This window comes from Stegostoma tigrinum, chromosome 9, assembly GCF_030684315.1.
Source record: "Stegostoma tigrinum isolate sSteTig4 chromosome 9, sSteTig4.hap1, whole genome shotgun sequence".
In the NCBI taxonomy this organism is placed as follows: Eukaryota; Metazoa; Chordata; class Chondrichthyes; order Orectolobiformes; family Stegostomatidae; genus Stegostoma; species Stegostoma tigrinum.
This window is the reverse complement of record NC_081362.1, coordinates 36,319,565-36,339,473: the sequence shown is the minus strand read 5'-3', so window position 1 is coordinate 36,339,473 and position 19,909 is coordinate 36,319,565. Positions and strand designations below refer to the sequence as shown.

At 38.3% G+C, this 19,909-nt stretch overlaps 1 protein-coding gene across 5 annotated transcripts in view; it reads left to right on the top strand.

The window, feature by feature from the left end:
- arid1b (AT-rich interactive domain 1B) overlaps positions 1–19,909 on the top strand; it is a 549,279-nt gene that overhangs the window by 176,507 nt on the left and 352,863 nt on the right. For all 5 annotated transcript variants that reach the window (XM_059648487.1, XM_059648486.1, XM_059648484.1 and 2 more), the window contains exon 3: positions 9,996–10,124. In XM_059648487.1, the coding sequence (XP_059504470.1) occupies positions 9,996–10,124 (129 nt within the window). The remainder of the gene's footprint in view (positions 1–9,995; positions 10,125–19,909) is intronic.

Genomic DNA, 19,909 nt, shown 5'->3' with positions numbered 1-19,909 from the left:
TTAGTCTACAGTCAAATTTGCATTCTTTGTAAAATGTACCCTATTATAATTACACAGTTGTGACAAAATGTACATAAGTATTGGGATTTATAAGCTTTAAAGGACACCTTTAAAGGTGTGTATTGCTTCACTATTGATGCTTGAATTTTTTTGTGCTGGAACCTTCTGCATTCGTCATCCTAAATTTTCAAACAAATGGTTTAGAAAAAGTACAGTTTCAGGTTTGAATTCTAGTTTATAGACAATAGGTGCTGGAGTAGGCCATTTGGCCCTTCGAGCCAGCACCACCATTCATTATGATCATGGCTGATCATCCACAATCAGTATCCTGTTCCTGCCTTATCCCCATAACCCTTGATTCCACTATCTTTAAGAGCTCTATCTATCTCTTTCTTGAAAGTATCCAGAGAGTTGGCCTCCGCTGCCTTCTGGGGCAGAGCATTCCATATATCTTTCACTCTCTGGGTGAAGAAGTTTTTCCTCAACTCTGTTCTAAATGGCCTACCCCTTATTTTTAAACTATCCTCTGGTTCTGGACTCACCCATCAGCGGAAACATGCTTCCTGTCTCCAGAGTGTCCAATCCCTTAATAATCTTATACGCCTCAACCAGATCCCCTCTCGTCCTTCTAAACTCAAGTGTATACAAGCCCAGTTGCTCCAATCTTTCAACATAATATGATAGTCCCGCCATTCCGGGAATTGACCTCGTGAACCTGCGCTGCACTCCCTCAATAGCAAGAGTGTCCTTCCTCAAATTTAGAGACCAAAACTGCACACAATACTCCTGGTGCGGTCTCACCAGGGCCCTGTACAGCTGCAGAAGGACTTCTTTGCTCCTATACTCAATTCCTCTTGTTATGAAGGCCAGCATGCTATTAGCTTTCCTCACTGCCTGCTGTACCTGCATGCTTGCTTTCATTGACTGAAGTACAAGAACACTTAGATCTCCTTGTACTTGCCCTCTATCTAACTTGACTCCATTTAGATAGTAATCTGCCTTCCTGTTCTTGCCACCAAAGTGGATAACCACACATTTATCCACATTAAACTGCATCTGCCATGCATCCGTCCACTCACCGAGCCTGTCCAAGTCACCCTGTATTCTCATAACATCCCCCTCACATTTCATACTGCCACCCAACTTTGTGTCATCAGCCAATTTGCTAATATTACTTTTGATGCCTTTGTCTATATCATTAATATATATCGTAAACCGCTGCAGTCCCAGCACCGAACCTTGTGGTACCCTACTGGTCACTGCCTGCCATTCCGAAAGGGACCTGTTTATCACTACGTTTTGCTTCCTGTCAACCAGCCAATTTTCAATCCAAGCTAGTATTTTGTCCCCAATACCATGTGCCCTAATTTTGCTCACCAATCTCCTATGTGGGACCTTATCAAAGGCTTTCTGAAAGTCTAGGTACACTACATCCACTGGTTCTCCCCTATCCATCTTCATAGATACATCCTCAAAAAATTCCAGAAGATTAGTCAAATACGATTTCCCCTTCGTAAATCCATGCAGACTCTGACCTATCCTGTTACTGCTATCCAAATGAGTCATAATTTCATCTTTTATAATTGACTCCAGCATCTTTCCCACCACTGACGTCAGGCTAAACAGTCTATAATTTCCTGTTTTCTCTTTCCCTCCTTTCTTGAAAAGTCGGACAACATTTGCCACCCTCCAATCTGCAGGAACTGCTCCTGAATCTATAGAACCTTGGAAAATAATTACCAATGCGTCCACAATTTCTAGAGCCACCTCCTTAAGTACCCTGGGATGCAGACCATCAGGTCCCGTGGATTTATCAACCTTCAGACCTAACAGTCTATCCAACACCATTTCCTGACTAATATAAATTCCCTTCAGTTCGTCCATTACCCTAGGTCCTTCAGCCACCATTGCATCTGGGAGATTGCTTGTATCTTCCCTAATGAAGACTATTCAACTGTTCTGCCATTTCCTTGTTCCCCATAATAAATTCACCTGTTTCTGACTTCAATGGCCCAATTTTAGTCTTAACCATTTTTTTTCTTTTCACATAGCTAAAAAAGCTTTTACTATCCTCCTTTATTTTTTGGCCAGGTTTCCTTCATAGCTCATTTTTTCCTCTGTGTATTGCCTTTTTCGTTGTCTGCTTTTGCTCTTTAAAAGTTTCCCAGTCCTCCGGCTTCCCGCTCAACTTTGCGATGTTATACTTCTCTTTTATCTTTATACAGTCCTCGTCAGCCACGGCCGCCCCGCCTCCCCTTAGGATCTTTCTTCCTCTTTGGTATGAACTGATCCTGCACCTTCTGCATTATATCCAGAAATACCTGCCATTGTTGCCCCACTGCCATCCCTCCTAGGGTATTGTACCATTGAACTTTGGGCCAGCTCCTCCCTCATAGCTCCATAGTTACCTTTTATTCAACTGCAATACTGACACTTATGATTCTCCCTTTTCCCTCTCAAACTGCAGATCAAAACTTATCATGTTATGGTCACTACCTCCTAATGGCTCCTTTACTTTGAGGTCCCTGATCAAATCCGGTTCATTGCACAACACCAGATCCAGAATTGCTTCCTCCCTGGTAGGCTCCAGTACAAGCTGTTCTAAGAATCCATCTTGGAGGCACTCCACAAACTCCCTTCCTTGGGGTCCAGTACCATCCTGATTCTCCCAGTCTACCCGCATGTTGAAATCTCCCATAACAACTGTAGTGATACCTTTGTGACAGGCCAATTTCAACTCTTGATTCAACTTGCACCCTACATCCTGACTACTGTTTGGGGGCCTGTAGATAGCTCCCATTAGGGTCTTTCTACCCTTAGAATTTCTCAGCTCTATCCATACTGACTCTACATCTCCTGATTCTATGTTTCCCCTCACAAGAGACTGAATATCATTCTGCACCAACATGACCACCCCAACCCCTCTGCCCACCAGTCTGTCCTTTTGATAGCACGTATAGCCTTGAATATTCATTTCCCAGGCCCTGTCCACTTGAAGCCACGTCTCAGTTATCCCCACAGCATCATACTTGCCGACTTCCAACTGAGCCTCAAGCTCATCCACCTTATTTCTTATGCTTCGTGCATTCATGAATAGTATTTTTAATTTGTTTCTCCCCTCACCCTTCCTTTCAATCCCTATTTCACTTGGCCATACTGTACGATCCCTTCTTGAGCTTTCTGCTCTGTTGATTCTGTTGTCTTTCTTAACTTCTCTTATTCTCAGTTTCCCTTTAACTTGATTCTTAAATTTCCAGTTTGGCCCCTCCCCCCCCCATTACTTAGTTTAAACACACCTGTGTTGCAGTGGCAAACCTGCCTGCCAGAATGCTGGTCCCCTACCTATTAAGATGCAAACCGTCCCTCTTGTACAATTTATCCTTACCCCAAAACATACCCCAGTGATCCAAGGATTTAAATCCTTGCTTCCTGCACCAGTCCCTCAGCCACACGTTCAAGTCCATTATCTCCCTGTTCCTGCCCTCTCCAACCCGAGGAACTGGAAGCAAATTGGAGATAACTACCCTGGAAGTCCTGCTTTTCAGCCTTCTTCCAAGTTCTCTGAAGTCCTGCCGTACAATGCTCCTCCTTTTCTTCCCGACGTCATTTAGTGCCGACATGCACCACCACGTCTGGTTCTTCACCTTCATCCTTGAGTATTCCCTGCACTCTATCAGTGATGTCCTGGATCCTCGCACCAGGAAGGCAACACACCATCCTCAAATCTCGCCTGTTGCCGCAGAAACCCGTCAGTCCCTCTCACTATGGAGTCCCTTATTACCACAGCTCTCCGTGATGTCTGACTTCTCGGCTCTGCCTCTACGCCAGTTTTTGACTCGCAGACCTGCCTACCCCTCAGACTGGCAGTGTCGTCTGTTTCGACAGTTTTCAAGACAGTCAGCCTGTTTACAATAGGTGCTTCACCTGGGGTCTCTTGTACTTCATTCACATCTTCCTTCGTCATCGACATTCCCCTTCTCTCTTCAGGTATCCTCGGTGTAATGACCTCGCTGAAGGTCCTGTCCAGAAAATTCTCGTTCTCTCGGATGAGCCTGAGGTTTAGATGTTTTGTCTTGGATATGTTTTTATGCCTCGTTGTCATCCTTAGGTGAGGCATTCCAAAATTGTTCTAGAATTCAGAAAATTCTAGAAAAGCCTTGATCTCGAGCATTCTGGACTAACGAGCTTACAGTTATGTTTTCTGTTTGGAAAATAATGAATTATTCACTTTGGGAATAGTTTTATGGTATGCAGGCCAAATTAATGAGTGTTATATAATAAAAGCATATTTGTGTATATAAAAAATTTGGGTAATTGATCCATTTCTCATGTACCTGTTGTATATGAAATCTTTTGATTTTTGTTATATTAAAATGCTGTATAAATTCAAGCTTTTCTGACTGATTATATTTAGTAATGATTGCTTTTTTAAAAAAAACTTTGTCAGCAAAGATGTAGGTCACTGACAGTCGATAGACAGACAGCAACAATTCTATAAGCCATTCACTTCTGGTGAACTGCTAGTTTGAAAGTGCAGATTCTTTTGTTTTTTTCCAGTACTGTGTCTGTAGTGTGCCATTTTAATGGAAATCCACATTTCATCTAACATCCAGCCAATCAGTATAAATTGGACAATCATGAAAAGTTTTCTCACTGCCAGCTCAGTTGGGTTATGGGGAAATTAAATTTATTTCTAATGCACAGTTTGTTACTTGCAAAATTGCCGTAGCTATTTTCTTTCATCCTAACTGTTTTTAATTGTAAATAGCCGATATAAGTTATGTTGATATGATCAGAGATTTGCTTCAACAAACCTGAAAGATCTGGTTTGGTTAAATGCAGTTACCGGAAGTTTAATGGCTTGTATTTTATATTGCTTCTTTAACATAATTAAACGTCCCAATGTGTTAACAGTAATTCTATGAGAAAAATCTTGCCATCAAACAATTTGAAGAGAAATTAGAACGTGTGGCCCAAAGAGGTGCACTTAGTGGAACATTTTAAGGAATACAGAGTAATAAAGAATCTTAAGAGGATATTCCAGAGCTTAGGATATGGTAGATGATAGTACAATTGCCAATGATCAGATGATTGAAATCAGGGATGATTTTCACAATACTAGATTTTATTGCTGTAATTATCCTTGAGGTGATGGTCCCTTGACTTGCATATGTCTGCTGCTGGACTGTGAGCTACTATTGTTTAGTGCACATGAATGACAACCAAATAAGATTTGGTGCAAATTAGGAAATAAGTGCATTGCGGATCTATGTTTATGGAGGTGATGAGACTGGAGTCAAAAAGAAGATTAGTTGGGACTAGAGATAACAAAGGTGTAAATGGGGTTTTCAGGACCATGTAAGCTGAGGTGAAAAGTAGAAATGGGCAATGTTATAGAAATGAAAGTAGGTCGATTAGTAAGGGTGAGGATTTGGCGTTGAAAGCTCACAAGTGATTCTTTAGGATGATGCGATTGTGAATGGCTCGGTTCAGCCTGAGGCAGCAACCCAGGAAAAGGATAGGTTTTATGCTGGGGACCAAAAAGCATTGCTTTCCATTTTCCCAATGTTTAATCGAAGGGTTAGATTTTACAAAGTAAAGATGAATCAGTGTCATACCATGTGAGAGATAATTTAAGTAATACAACCAGAACTAGCATGCATATGAAATGTAGTGTTTTTGGATGATTTCACTGAGGGGCAGCATGTGTGAGTATAAGACTAAGGACAGATCCTTAGGCATGTGAGCGTATGGTGTAGAAACAAGCAATGGATACCATTATAAGTGATTTGCCACAATCAGATAGTTAGGAATGGAAGCAAGTAATGACACTCACATTCAGCTGTATAAATGATAGGGATAAGAATCACCCATGATGAATCCAAAAAAGTGTTTTGTAATGTAGCACAGAGTTAAAACATGAGCATCTCAAATTTGACAAATTGGTAAGTTGTGGCACTGTTGTAATCAGTTATATCTAGCTGCCTGGATCTTTGGGTATCCCTTTCCAAGCCCCAGCATTAATTTTGGATCTTGTCTGGCATTCACCGAGTGATTTGATGTAGGAACTGAAGCGGTGTTCTGATCCTTTCCTCATTCAGAGGCCTAATTCACTCCTACTACTGTGGAGTGAGCAATATCAAACAGAATTGGGAATTCTGCACTTTAATCTTACAAATATGGATACTGAGAGGTGTTGTATTACAATTGTCTTGGCTAGAGGCCAGTTAACAAAAGATTGACCTAGCCATTTAACTACTCATGAGATAAATTCACTGGGCCAACTTTGAGTGATTGTGCCTTGCACTTCTGCAACTTTCTAATTAGTGCGTTCTGTACTTGCTTTCATGTTTGTTGAGGTTACATTTATCATCAGAGCTGCAAGAATGCATGTATGTGGTGGATGCCAGAATGTGCATCTTAGAAATAGTTTAGTGTTAGTAGATCAATTCTATGAAATGTTCTAAACTTCTTAATTATTGTCCAAGTTAAACTGATCGAAAACATTTGATAGTCTGGAAATTGACTACTTTTTGCATTGTAACAAGTCACTTCATCTCAGAGTTCAGTTTGAAAACCAAAATAATTTACATCAGTCTACTGATGTATTATCTGAAGTAAAATTGCCAGCAGGAATGCCCAACAGTGCTTTGCTGACTCAATACATTGAACAGATTGCTGAAATGCCAACGGACAATCTCATTGAAAAGAAGCACTATTTCTTACTGTTATGAAATCAGTGAATGTAAGCTAACTTCCTTTTCAAAATAGGTTTAATTGCTGCCCTTGCCGGCATTACGCAGAATTGTGATAAATGGATCTAGTCACGGGGTGAGAAACATATTTTGCAAATGCGCTCTAGTACTGTAACTGAAACTTGATGTAGTTGATGTCTACCCGAATGACAATTCTATGATAAAGCAGAGTAATCACTACTTTTACTTTGGTACTCTTTCAATTATTTTTGTACCTGAATAAATTCTTTATGGTACTGATGTTTGTGAAGTATGGAAAGTGGCAGAAAATCTAGTTGAATGAGTGCAGTAAATTGTCTTAGAAGATGAACTGAATAGTTGATCTTGTTCAGTGGAGAAGGAGAATTGATATTGTTATTGTAGCATCACAGATACAATAATTTTAAATTACACATTTTAATTAGCTGGAATCCTTTTACTCCCCTCCATTTCTCTTCAAGCATGGTCACATTCGATAAGTAGGAAACTAAAATCTAACTTACTGAGGTAAATTATAAACTGCTGACAATAAAATTAAGCCTTGGATTCATAGTTTGGTTGTCGTCATTCCTGTGATTTGTTATTATAATCCAATATCTAAATTGAGATGTCAGCTATTTGTTAGCTTACATTTCTAATTTAATCATAACAAAAACATAAATAAAACACATGCTGGGGCTTCCAAATATATAAGTTGAAAAGTAGCAAAAAGAAGTGAAGATGCATATTGATACGAGCAACTTTAAACACAGAAGCCTTTATGTAAAGGGGAATGCCAATTATCGCACTTGGAGTCATAGGGTCCTAGAGTTGTACAGCATGGAAACAGACCTTTAGGTCCAATTATCCATGCTGACCAGATATCGTAAAATTTGGCCTACGTCCCTGTTAAACCCTTATTTTTGCTCCTAGTTCTTATGTTCTTATGCTAGCCAATGGTATGATTCGGCATCTAGTACAGTAAATTAAAATTCCAGCAATGAACAAAGCTTACTTGGGGGGGAAAAAAAAGTGATTCATTTTTGAAATTTCAGAATTTCTTATCTTGTTTTTGAACTTGCAAGTCCAAATGCATTTTCTTTAAGTCTATTTGCCTCTTAACTGTCTATAATGACAGCTGTTTAGGTTGCTTGCAAGTCCAGCAAAATTATTTGTTTCTGTTTCTCCATTTTAAGTTTTCAGCTTGCAGGTGAAGCTGTATCAAACATATGACTGCAATAAAGACACTGAAACACGTGGTGATATCCAGATAAATTTAAATTTTTAGGTCATAAATCACACAACACCAGGTTACAGTCCACCAGGTTTACTTGAAAATGCAAGGTTTTGGAGTCTCAGTCCTCCTTCTGGTGTCATGTAATTTCTGACCTTGTCCACCCTAGTCCAACATTAGCACCTCCACATCATGACTATATTTTTAACATTTTTAACGTTACATAAGTGACACACTCGTGCCCTCATTTTCTTCAGCCTCCCTCACCTAAAATACACCATTTCAGTAGAGTAACCGAAAATTCATACCATAATTTACCTTTAAAAAGGATTAGAACATACTTGCAGTAAGCTTATTTCATGAAAGACTTGGATCTCGCTCTTGAGGGCTAAAGGGATCAAAGAATATTGGAGATAAATGGAAACACTATTGAGTGTGATGATTAACTGTGATTGTAACAAATAGGCAGACAGCTAGGGCTGAGTTGCTTACTCCTCCTGTTTTCTATATTTCAGTGTATTTATTTATTATATATCCCAATGTACTTATTTGTTGGAATCAGCGGATTCTATATCCGAAATATGCCCAAGTTAGCAGGGTGCAATACTCTACTGAAAAAGTTATTTAATATGAACAAATTAATTAGGTACAATCTGAAAATGTAATGAGATGGGCAGTGTGCAGAAAAATAATGCTTTGTATTCAATTTAGTTTATAAATAGGCAATAAGGAAGGACCCATTTACAAAATTGTACAACAGCATATAGACCCAGGTCATATTTCATTATCAACTGATGTGTACATTTGAAGCACAACTTCAATAAATACTGAAACAAAAATATCAGCTTGCATTATTCTATAATGGTTTATTTGGCTCTAGCATTATTTCTGTGAAGTCCACCTGAACTTTGATTTCATTGAGCGCAATGAGGGATCCTTTATAAGTCCATGCAGAATTTCGAAAGGATTGATGGTAGCCTATATTGTACAATGAACTATTAACCCTGATTTTCTGGTGATGACGAGAACAAAATTATCAGGGCTGTTGTCAGTTTCAGAGGAGTAACGAGAGCAAGTTAGATGCAGAAACCGAGAGGTTGCTATCAGTGCTTCTGCAAAAGGTGCTTTGTTGAAATACCCTTTTGACTCAATCATTTCCTTTTATGCTATAAGTCGCATTATTAAAAACTCTTGAAATAGTTGCACCTTGTTTTACTGAAATTGGATTTTTAACTAATTTAATACTTGCTGCTGAAAAAACTCTCATCTGCTACTCAGAAACTAAATTTATATTTATTACCCAAGCTCTCCGTTATCCTTGTGGAGAGAGTACAAGTTTTTGTTTTATGAAAATTGCAAATGTTGGTTTCTGGACAATTAAATAGCAAGCAATGTGAAATATGTCATTGTGATCAAATCATCTGTTGAAGTACAGAACTGACTAGTAGAATGCAGTGTTAAATTAATCAAAGGAATTTGTCAACTCACTAAACCTGACTTCTAAATCACCTGAAATAATACAGACTAACTGTGGAACATTCAAATTATTCTCTCAATGCTGCAAATTTGAGCTCGAGTATAATTAATTTTCACGCTGCTGGAAAGCTATAGATACAAATTGTTTCATATTAGCCAGAGAGACTTTTAAAGTTTCGTGCAGTTTATCCTATTGAGATGAAATGTCTTGCCTTATTTCTGCCAGGCAGGAAAGGATGATTATCTCCTTTTATAGTGGACTGAAAACAACATTTTAAAGTGTTTTTTTAGTAGAGTACTCCATTTAGAATAGTGTAGGCTTGCAGATTCTACATTTTCTGACAAAGGTTAAACAAATGCTGGATAAATTTATAACACGTGCCTTTATATTCAGATGGTACGAAGTATTTGAAATTCAATGAAGTATCAAGTACCTAAAATTGTAGTTTGTGGGTTTTAAACACTTGCAAATAGTACAATTTTGTTTTGGACGTATGTTTAAAGTGATGCATATACAAGCTTGATTCTACTACTTTAATTCACCTGTGTCATGGAAATCTCTCTTCCTTCAGATGCCCCCTCAATATAGTCAGCAGGGTATGACTGGCTACTGCCAACAGCCTTACTACAATCAGCAGCAACAACAACAATCTTCATACATGCAACAAGCACAGCAGAGGTACCAGACCCAACAGCAACAGGTAAGCATATCTACTTACTAGAAGCTTTAAGGGTTCCAAGGAATTCTAATAGACTTCAAACACACTTTAATGAAAACAAAGAATAAATTATTTACATTTAATAACACAAACAATAATACCTTGAGTGAATTTTAATATTATTTTGACTAATTTTGATATGGTATTTAAATGTTTGACTTGTTATAGAAAAGTATTCCACCATTACATATTTGATCCATCTTTCTACATTGAAATCCATCAGCAGTTATCCCATTTATATGTGATATTCTGATGGCCAATAATTACTCTGGTCACTGCATGCAGTGAGATCATAAAATATATTGAACTATTCTTGTCATTCAAGCAACTTTTTCCCTTCAAATTCAAAGTGAAATACTGCAGATACTGGATATCTGAAATAAGAAAATTTTGGAGAAGCTCATCAGGTCTCAACATCTGTGAAGAGAGAAACAGAGTTTATGTTTAAGTCCAATATGAATTTTTTTTTTAGAACTAGAGAACTCCCTCCTTTGGCTTAGACCCTAATTATTTAGTTGACAAAAAGTAATCATTTCAGTTTTAAGACTTCAATTAACGCGGCTGAAGTAGCTAGCTTTGGGATTTAGTCTTGAACCTTAATGAGTCTTATGACTCTTGAAACACCAGGGTGTTCAAGTTGTTACAATAGAGTCATAGAATCCCTGTAGTGTGGAATCAGGCCATTCGGCCCATTGAGTCCACATTGACCCTCTGAAGACCCAGACCCACCTCCCTACCCTATCCCTGTAACCTTGCATTTCCCATGCCAATCTACCTGGCCGACATATCTTTGGACTGTAGGAGGAGACTGGAGCACCCAGAGGAAACCCATGCAGACATGGGGAGAATGTGCAAACTTCACAGAGACAGTCACCCAAGGCTGGAATCAAACCTAAGTCTGTGCTGTGAAGCAGCAGCACTAATCGCTGTGCCACCATGCCAGCCTGTCCAATGACAAGCAATCAGGCCTCGTCTGGGATTTGAACCTGGGAACTCTCACTCATCCACCATGTGTAATCCCCAAAAGGAGAATCGTACCCCTAGACCAACGAACCATTGCTGCAATTATTGAGTATTTTTCATTGTCAAGACTACTTGTTAAAAGCTTTGCATTATTTTTATCCTTAAAGGAAAATGGGAGATTTTAGCATTTGTTTCTTTGCTACATGCCTAAGTATGTTTCCTAAAAAAGAAGTTTTTCCAAGTGTTAATTTAAGATTTCTGGGTGTTACAAATACTTCTGTTTTATATTTATGATATTCTGATTACTGTAGCATACCAGGTCTTTATATTAGGAAAACCTCCATTATGAATGAAATGATATACACTGATCTCAGTTCGTAATAACCATGTCTCTAAGTCCCAAGAACCAACTTCAAACATTAATAGATTTTTAATCGGGAAATTCCAACTTCAACTGGGATCAATAGGCCATATTGAATTGTTGTACAAGAATAACTGGAAACTTTGCATGATATATCTTCACTGCTCATTGCAGTAAACGAGTTAACTTTCCTTGAAAAGACTCATCATTCCTAATTTAAATGCCTGTGTTGGAGTACTTTTAAGGTGCTGACGCCTATTCAAGTTGCCAGTTCTACACAAGACAGTTTGAAGCATCAAAGTAGGCACTAACCTAGAAATCTGTGAATCAGAATTAACTGTAAAATTACCTTCTGTTTATTGTGATTTGGAATATTTGTAGTCTACCAGGACAAGCAAATCAAGCATTTAGCTAACTTCTTTAGTCCTGGAGTATAAATTCATTGGTTATTTAGCTAGTCTTGTCATAAACTATCAATTGTGGGTAAATGCTTGGGTTTTCAGCCTAAAAAATCTCTGACCTAGAGTTAGAAAGTTTAGCTATCTAAAGCAAGAATACATTAAGATCTCGCAAGCAGTAAGTCAGCCAGTTTGTGATCAGTTATAACAGTTTGATCATGAATCTACCCACCTCATTGCCCATAGATTTGTGTTGGCTTCGCATTTCCTCCACCGCTGCTCATGACTGTTGCCAAATTTGAGTTGTATCAGTATAATAATTTAGTCCAAGTTGCTACAGTGGATCCGACACTCTTCTTTAGTCAGGCAAGAAATATTGTGCAATCACTCCTTTTACTTTGGAAAATCTGATTACGAAAGCAATTTTTAAAGAACAAAGTATTTTTGACTGTTTTGGCTGGTTCTATTCCACAAAAACAACCAATCAGTAAACACTTCAAGCACATTTTAAGAATAATCCTCTTGTTATGGACGCTACTGACCATGTCACTTTCGATTGCTCATTCCTAATTGCTCTTGAAAACTGATGATCTGCCTTCCTTCGTCACTCTCTTTTTTTCATATGCTGGGGGTACTGTTTTTCCTGATCTTTGAAAGGGAGCGCCAGACTTTAACTGATGAAGGAACAGTGCTCTGAAAGCTCGTGATTTCAAATAAACCTGTTGAACTATAACCTGGTGTTGTGTGACTTCCAATTAAAGGGATTGAGGGAGACTTAGAAGGGAACATGAAGGAGATCGAATTCTCCTGAACCAATCACCGTTGTATTCTAGGTGATGGAGGTAGTGCTAAGGAGTTTGCTGTCGAGACTTATCACCCATTGCAAGTAGAAAACCAAGAGGAGAGGGTTAAGGACAGTTACTGAAGTGGTGCTTCGCAGGGGTAGATTTTGGAAGCACTGTTATTCATGTTATTCATAAATAACTTGAATTTGCAATCCAGTGTGTAATTTCAAATTTCTAAATGTGCCTTACTGAGAGAATGAATAATTAAGGTGGAAGACTGTGCTAAAGTAACTTAGGTATTGCATTTTGGTTGAAGTACAAGGGGACTCCATATTATTGCCTTCAATCTAAAGCAGGGCAATTATGAGGACATGAGGAAGTTAGTTGTGGTGGATTGGAAAAATACATGGAAAGATTTGGTGGATTGGCTATGGCTACTATTACAGGATTACTGCTTGGTTTTCAAAAAGTGACCATTCCTCCAAAGTAAAATTACCCAGCAGAAAAATTGAGTTAACAGGGAAGTCAAAGTTAGTAACAGTTCAGAGGAGGAGGCTGAAGTTGCCAAAGAAGTTATAAACCTGAGCATTGGGAGAACTTTAGAAATTTGACAAAGCAGGACCAAGAAATTGATAGAGGAATGGCATATAGACGTAAACTAGCAAGAAAGACAAAAATGGATTGTAAAATAAAGAATCATAGAATCCCTACAGTGTGAAAAGAGGCCATTGACCCTCTGAAGAGCATTCCACTCTGACTCGGACCCACCCACCCTATTCTGATTTGATTTGGTTTGATTTATTTATTCTCACGTATTTTGTTACAAAATAAAGTTTGTTGCATTGTATTGCCACTCTCAGGTGTTATCTTAAAACATTGGAAAATAACCCAAAACATAGAACTTAAGCCAGAAAAAAAAGAAACTTTAAAAAAAAGTTTCAGCTTTACAGTCTTTCTGGTTAAGTGCTCTGCTACAGGCCTGTTGGCCAGTCAAGAGTCCCCCTCGTGGCGCCACAGCTGCTGGAACAAATGTTGCCATTCTTTGGCATAATTTGACCTCCAATGATGCACTTGTCATGGAGTCTTAATTGGATCTCACCTCTGCTGCCACCATGAGTTTGCTTTGGACTCACCTTGCCGATGCAGCCGCTGCTGATACCATTGGGTCTTGTACTGGACCCAAAAATGCTACTGCCCCCATGGAACTGTGCTGGAAATAGAAGCTGCTGGGAACACAAACTTTCTTCCACCGCTATCACGAGCCTGTACTATGCCCGTTCATTGATAACGTTGCTGTGACCAAGCCATTCAGTAAAAGGTAAGTAAAATAAAAAAAGGGAAAAAAAGACAGAAAAAGAAAAGAAATGATAAGTGTACAGACCAGATGAGCCCCAGGCTCCGAAGCCTTACTGCACTGCCATTTGTTACCATATTTACCCTGGCTAATCTACATAGTCTGTACATCCCTGGATACTATTAGTCAATTTAGAATGGTTAATCCACCTAACCTACATGTCTTTGAGCAGAAACCCAAGCAGACATGGAGAGAACATGCAACCTCCACACAGATAGTCACCCAAGGCTGAAATCTACTATGACACATTGCCTGTTTTATCACAATATGCCACTGGATTTTCATATATTATGCATAAGAATGGAGGAAGAGGTTTCTGATGTTGCTACATATTGATGAGAAGCAAAGTAATTGTTCATCTCTTGTACTTGTATCACAAAATGATAGGAATTGGAAGCCCAAAGCAGATTTGTTCACTGGTAGTGCATCAGAGAAAGGTTGCAGCAGTACGGAATGCTATTTGGCTCACCATATCTGTGCTGACTGTATGCAAGAGTAATTCACCTGCTTCCACGCCACACTTTTGCATTGTTTCATCATCCACAGCAGAATGTCCCTAACTTTAATATAAAACATGTTGAATGTGAACCTCAAAACTTGCATGGTGTATTTCTTTCCATGGGAAGAAACAATTTGGATGATCCTCGATGGACACGCATGTGTCATCAAATGGTTTTGACATTTTTAAAGAGAATGGCATCAAGTACCTTTAGAACAAGTGTGTGCGTGCAAAGCCATTGTGTCCATCCATTATTCCTACACTGACTTCATACGCAGCATTTACAATTGGTTATGCAGATCTAGTTTTGGCTAAATGTTGCACGTGAGATGACATAAGCCTACACTAGAAACCACTTTATTTTTATTTGCTGAACACTTCTCTATTAAGGCAATGAGAGAAGCCATCATCATCATAACTAATTTACATGTGTACTCAAAGTATTTATTCATAACATGTTTTAGTAACTGCTTTCTCAACATACCTTGGAACTTTTGGTGATTGGTGTACAGAGGCTGCATGACGCTCTGATCTTCCACTGCCTTAGCATTATACCCTTTTATATTATGTTGTCTGTTTGCTTTTCCTAACAAAATTAATCTCCTCACACATCTCTGCATAAAATTTCAACTGCAATTCCTCTGCCCGGTGCACTAGCCTTGTTACATTCTGTTGAAGTCGATCTGTTTTTCTCATAGTTATACTTCACTTTCAAATGCTGTGTCACCCGTAAACTTTGGAATTGTGCCATGTGCACCAAAGTCTGGGTTTTCAATATTCATCAGGAAAAGCAGGGTCCCTCACACTAGCCTCAGTTTTTTTTTAAAAAAATGTCAATTTTAATGACCGATTAGGAAGTATTCCAAATTTTGTTTGCCAGACCTTGTCAGACCTATCAAGTTCATAATTTAAATGTTATGGTCATTGTGGTGATTTGTCAACCTCTGGGAGTTCAGTGACTGACTTCCATTGTGTGTAATATTCATGGTCTATCAAGCCAGGTTTCGCTTTGTACAGTCATACCATCAGCTGAGATCATAAAAACTTGTCATACTGCAGTGTGGTAAAGCCGGAGTACCTGAGATCTGGAGCTTGCAAGTAACACTTGTATAAAACTTAAAAATGAAACCATTATGTATCAATGAATGTAATGTGAAAGATTTTGAATTGCTGATAAAAAGGTGTTACTGCCATGGCTTTTTAACCCAGATTTTCAATTGTGATTGTTAAGAAAGGAGAATGGGAAACTCAGATCCTCAAACAGCCACCTATTTTAGAATGTTCATCTCTTACTAACTAAATACAAAGAGATTTAGAGTGGTTAGAAACTTTGAAATGTTCTTAGAATTTTGACCTCTGGCAGATAGAGGTGTCGTTTCAAGTATTGCAGACATGTGTACACCTGGGGGTCAGGACTTTTATTGTGATAGAACTGTGGAACCTTTCAGGAAGTGAGAGAATTATGTTACCACAGTTTTCATTTTTTGGACAATTTGCTTAAGATTACAATTTTGTCAGCATCAACAAAGCAGGTAACCTTAAAGGCTTTTATATAGAAATTCCCATGGTTTGTGACCATTGTTTTAAATAAAATGAAAATGACTGGTGTATGAAGGTGCATATCCACCTTATGCAATCCTGGTTGATGATCTTTGGTATCATGGCCCGGAAATTCTGCTTGACTGAGCTATTTTCTACTCCGAAGTAATTGCCGGAAGTTGCTACAAATGGCAGAATTTGAAGTACAAATTATATTCACTGCACTTTGAGTTTCCGTGATTTTGTTGTGTTAGTTGTAAAAGCATTACACTAGAAGCTATCCCTACCCACGAAGTTGACCAAACTCCAAGTGAACTGATTCCCATTGAAGTTTCCACTATTATTTGCATCGTATTATTTGCAATTCTGCCAGGAAGCTCTAAAAGTCGAGTTGGTTCTTCTGTACGCAAATGTCCTAACTGCTTTTAAAATAGTTGAAATAGTTTTAAATGCTTTTGACTTTTTCACTAAGAAACATTCCAACATAACTAGAAGAATATTTTTCCAATAATATTTTTAGTCACTTAAATTTGGTTGCTCATGTGGCTGTTTGACATTGTGATTAATTTTTTTTTGACATACCCATTGTCAACAGTATGAATCAAATTTCAGATTTCCTCTCAAATATATTATTGCCATATTTTTTCAAAGGAAATTTTAAAAATAATCTAGAAAGTTGCTCAATTGCTCTGTTTTATGGCAGATGTCTTTGACATATACAAATGGTTAGCAGAGACATGAGAAGAAAACAGCTTTTGAAAATGGTCACAAATGAAAACTTTTAGCTGAGGCATTTAATAAGTTTTGTATTTCATTGACTATAAGATGAAAATATCAGTGTTCCTTCCTTCCACCTTCCAAGAGTTCACATCTCTTGATGTGTAATGATAATTATAGAGCCAACAATGTGTCACAAAGTGACCCAAGATTATTTGTATTTCTCGTTGCCTTCCACTTCAGGGAAATTAGTCTGGCCATGATCCTAGTGACCTTTGAATGGCGCATGAAGTCCTATACACATACTTAATAATTAGAGATTGTGGATTGTGTTCAAAGTGTTTGGCTTTTTTCCTGCAAAAATCTTTAGTCTTGCTATAATCACTTGCATGTTACATTTGATTATGTATGTAGGCTTTATTTAGTTTGCCAGAAACTCAGTACTAATTTGGGCTTAAGATCTCCTGACATTTATTCCAAAATACTTCCCATTGCTTCAACTGGTATAAATGGGTAGAATTTTAAAGCTGTCTCCCTCCCTGACCGAATTGGCCAAGTTCTTGAGTTTTTGGCTACAATTCAATCATTGACACTTGGGATCAACTTTGTCCTATTTTTTCCAAACCACCTCAGGACTTCAGCATTTCTCATTGATTAAAATGGAATACAGCAAATAAGCTGTGATTATAATAAAGTCCAGACAGTTTGAATGTGACATCTGCTTAGTTAGGCTCACATTGATTGAGTTACTTAATATAGTACACCTTTCCTTTGGTTGACGCAGCTTTTTTAAAAGTCACAGGTGATGCGTGGGTATCACTGGCTTGGCAGCATTTATTGCCCATCCCTAGTTGCCTTTGAGAAGCTTGGCACTGAATTAACATTTTATATATGGCTACTAATGTCTTTCAGTTTTATCTGTTGCTGTTTTACCCCTATTCGTGGTGTATGTTATTTTGTAGTATTTATCTTCTGTTGTATAAAGATTTGTATGTACCAGGCTAGGTACCTAGGAAGCTTGTAACAGAATAACTGACTGGTGGTTTTTATAGAAAGTGGGCATCACTGGCTAGATTTGCATTTATTGTCCATTTCCAACTATCCTCAAGTGGTGGTGAGCCGCCTTGAATTGCTGCAGCCCTTTGGTACACATACAGTGTTGCTGGAAGCAACTTTCAGGATTTTGACACAATAACAGTGAAGGAATGTAGGTTTAATGCCAAGTCAGGGTGTTGTATGACTTGGAGGGAAACTTGCAGGGATGAATCTGCTGCCCTTGTCATTCTAGGTAGCAGATTTTGAAGGTGCTGTCAAAGAAGCTTTGGTATGTTGCTGAAGTGCATCTTGCAATCGGTATTGTGTAGTGCAGATGTTACTTGCTACTTGTCGGCCAAGGCTTCGATATTGTCCAGGTTTTGCTACATGTGGACATGGGCTACTTGTCTTTTTCTATTGTCGTAAAACTGGAACTCCAAATGAAGTCCAACAGGTAGCAAAGGAAAACACTTTGGTTTCTGCATCAGCAATTCAATGAGTCTTAGTTTTGGCCCCTTGGTGGTAGTAGTAGAAGCTTGATAAAATGTTCCCCTACACCACTAAACTGACCCTACCTTCTGTAGGTTCTGTTTCACTCAATTTTTTGTCTGATGTTGAATTTGAATTCAGAATCACATAATAAGGACCTTTAGTCATCTCTTTTTGTGAAGCCTCATATGCTAAAGCATTACATTTCTAATGGGCCACTCTGGGGTGTCAAACCTCAAAGCATATTTTCCTTTGAGATGTTGATTAAACTTTGTTATCCCAAGATGTTGCAAAGCACTTTTATTTTGAATGTATCTTCGGTTGGTATTTTGTCCCTCCATTTAATAAAATTTGTACTGTAGTAAGGTGAAGTGATTTCAAAAGTTTAATGTCATACCTGTTGAATATTTTATCAAATTGTGATATTGTTAGAATTATTAGCTCCTAAAGCTATGTACTAGTAAGACAAAGGAGAAAATTTGAAAAAAAGTGAGGCAGTAGTGATATCCTGAGGGATAAAATTTATGCCAGTATACCATTAGTTTATTGCCAGAAAGCACTTTAGATACATCCTACAATACTCTATCTGCTGTACTCACAGCAATTCGGGAATGGAAATAATGTTAGTAATAATACAATAAGGAGTAGGGTAACTCTGAAGAGGACTGCAAGTGACTTCAAGAAGTTGTTGATAGGCTAGTACATTTGGTGGATGGATGAGATGAAATTTAATGTGGTAAGATGGAAGGTGACGCATTTTGAGAGGAAGGAATAACTTTCAATATATTTTATTATAATATCTTTTTTACACCCTCAGGATATCAAAAAAGCATGCTGCATTATAATTACTTAAATAGGCAAAGTGCCAGACAAGTCATGCTAAACAGTAAATCAACAATGGTCTGGTAATTGTTTTCGAGGATGGGGTAATTGTGGAATAAATATTGTATGGACACAGCATCATCTGTCTAAGCACACACTCTTCAGTTACCCTCCCATTTTTATACTTCCCAGATGTAATCCACTACATTTGTGATCCTGCTTGCTATTCTTCTTCTGAACTTCCTAAAATCTGTCTGCAGGATCTTTTCCTTCTGTGTACCTATGAATTTGAAAGCAGAGCTAGGGAAATCTACCAATCATTCAACACTGTGACAATCTGTTCCTCAAACTGTATCATACTTTGAGCTATAATGTCTTAATTATGGAGCAGTGGCAGAGAAGGGCTTAAAGGAAAGAAGGGGTAGTAAATCCTACACTCCATTTCCCACTTTCTGCTATGACATTCTGTCCCATGTGTTCTTAAGATTTTTGGGTAGAGAATCTCTATTTAGTCACGTGGACCACTAACAGAAGAACACCTTGCAGAAGTCAAGTTGAGAGGCAGATGATTACAACAGTGCGTGCATGTATGTCTGGATGGGCTCTGTGGAGAAACCATTATTCTCACTAATATTTAAAACCAAACACCACAGCAAGAGCAAGTTGCACTCAAGACCGTTGTATGGCCTGTCTAGTAGTCTTTGGTTGCGTACCCTTTGGCTCAGGTGACCACATCTTGTGAATGGACAGCAGTGGAGCTAGTTGCTATGCGAGCTCCAAATCCTCAAGCTTAATTTTCTCCTGT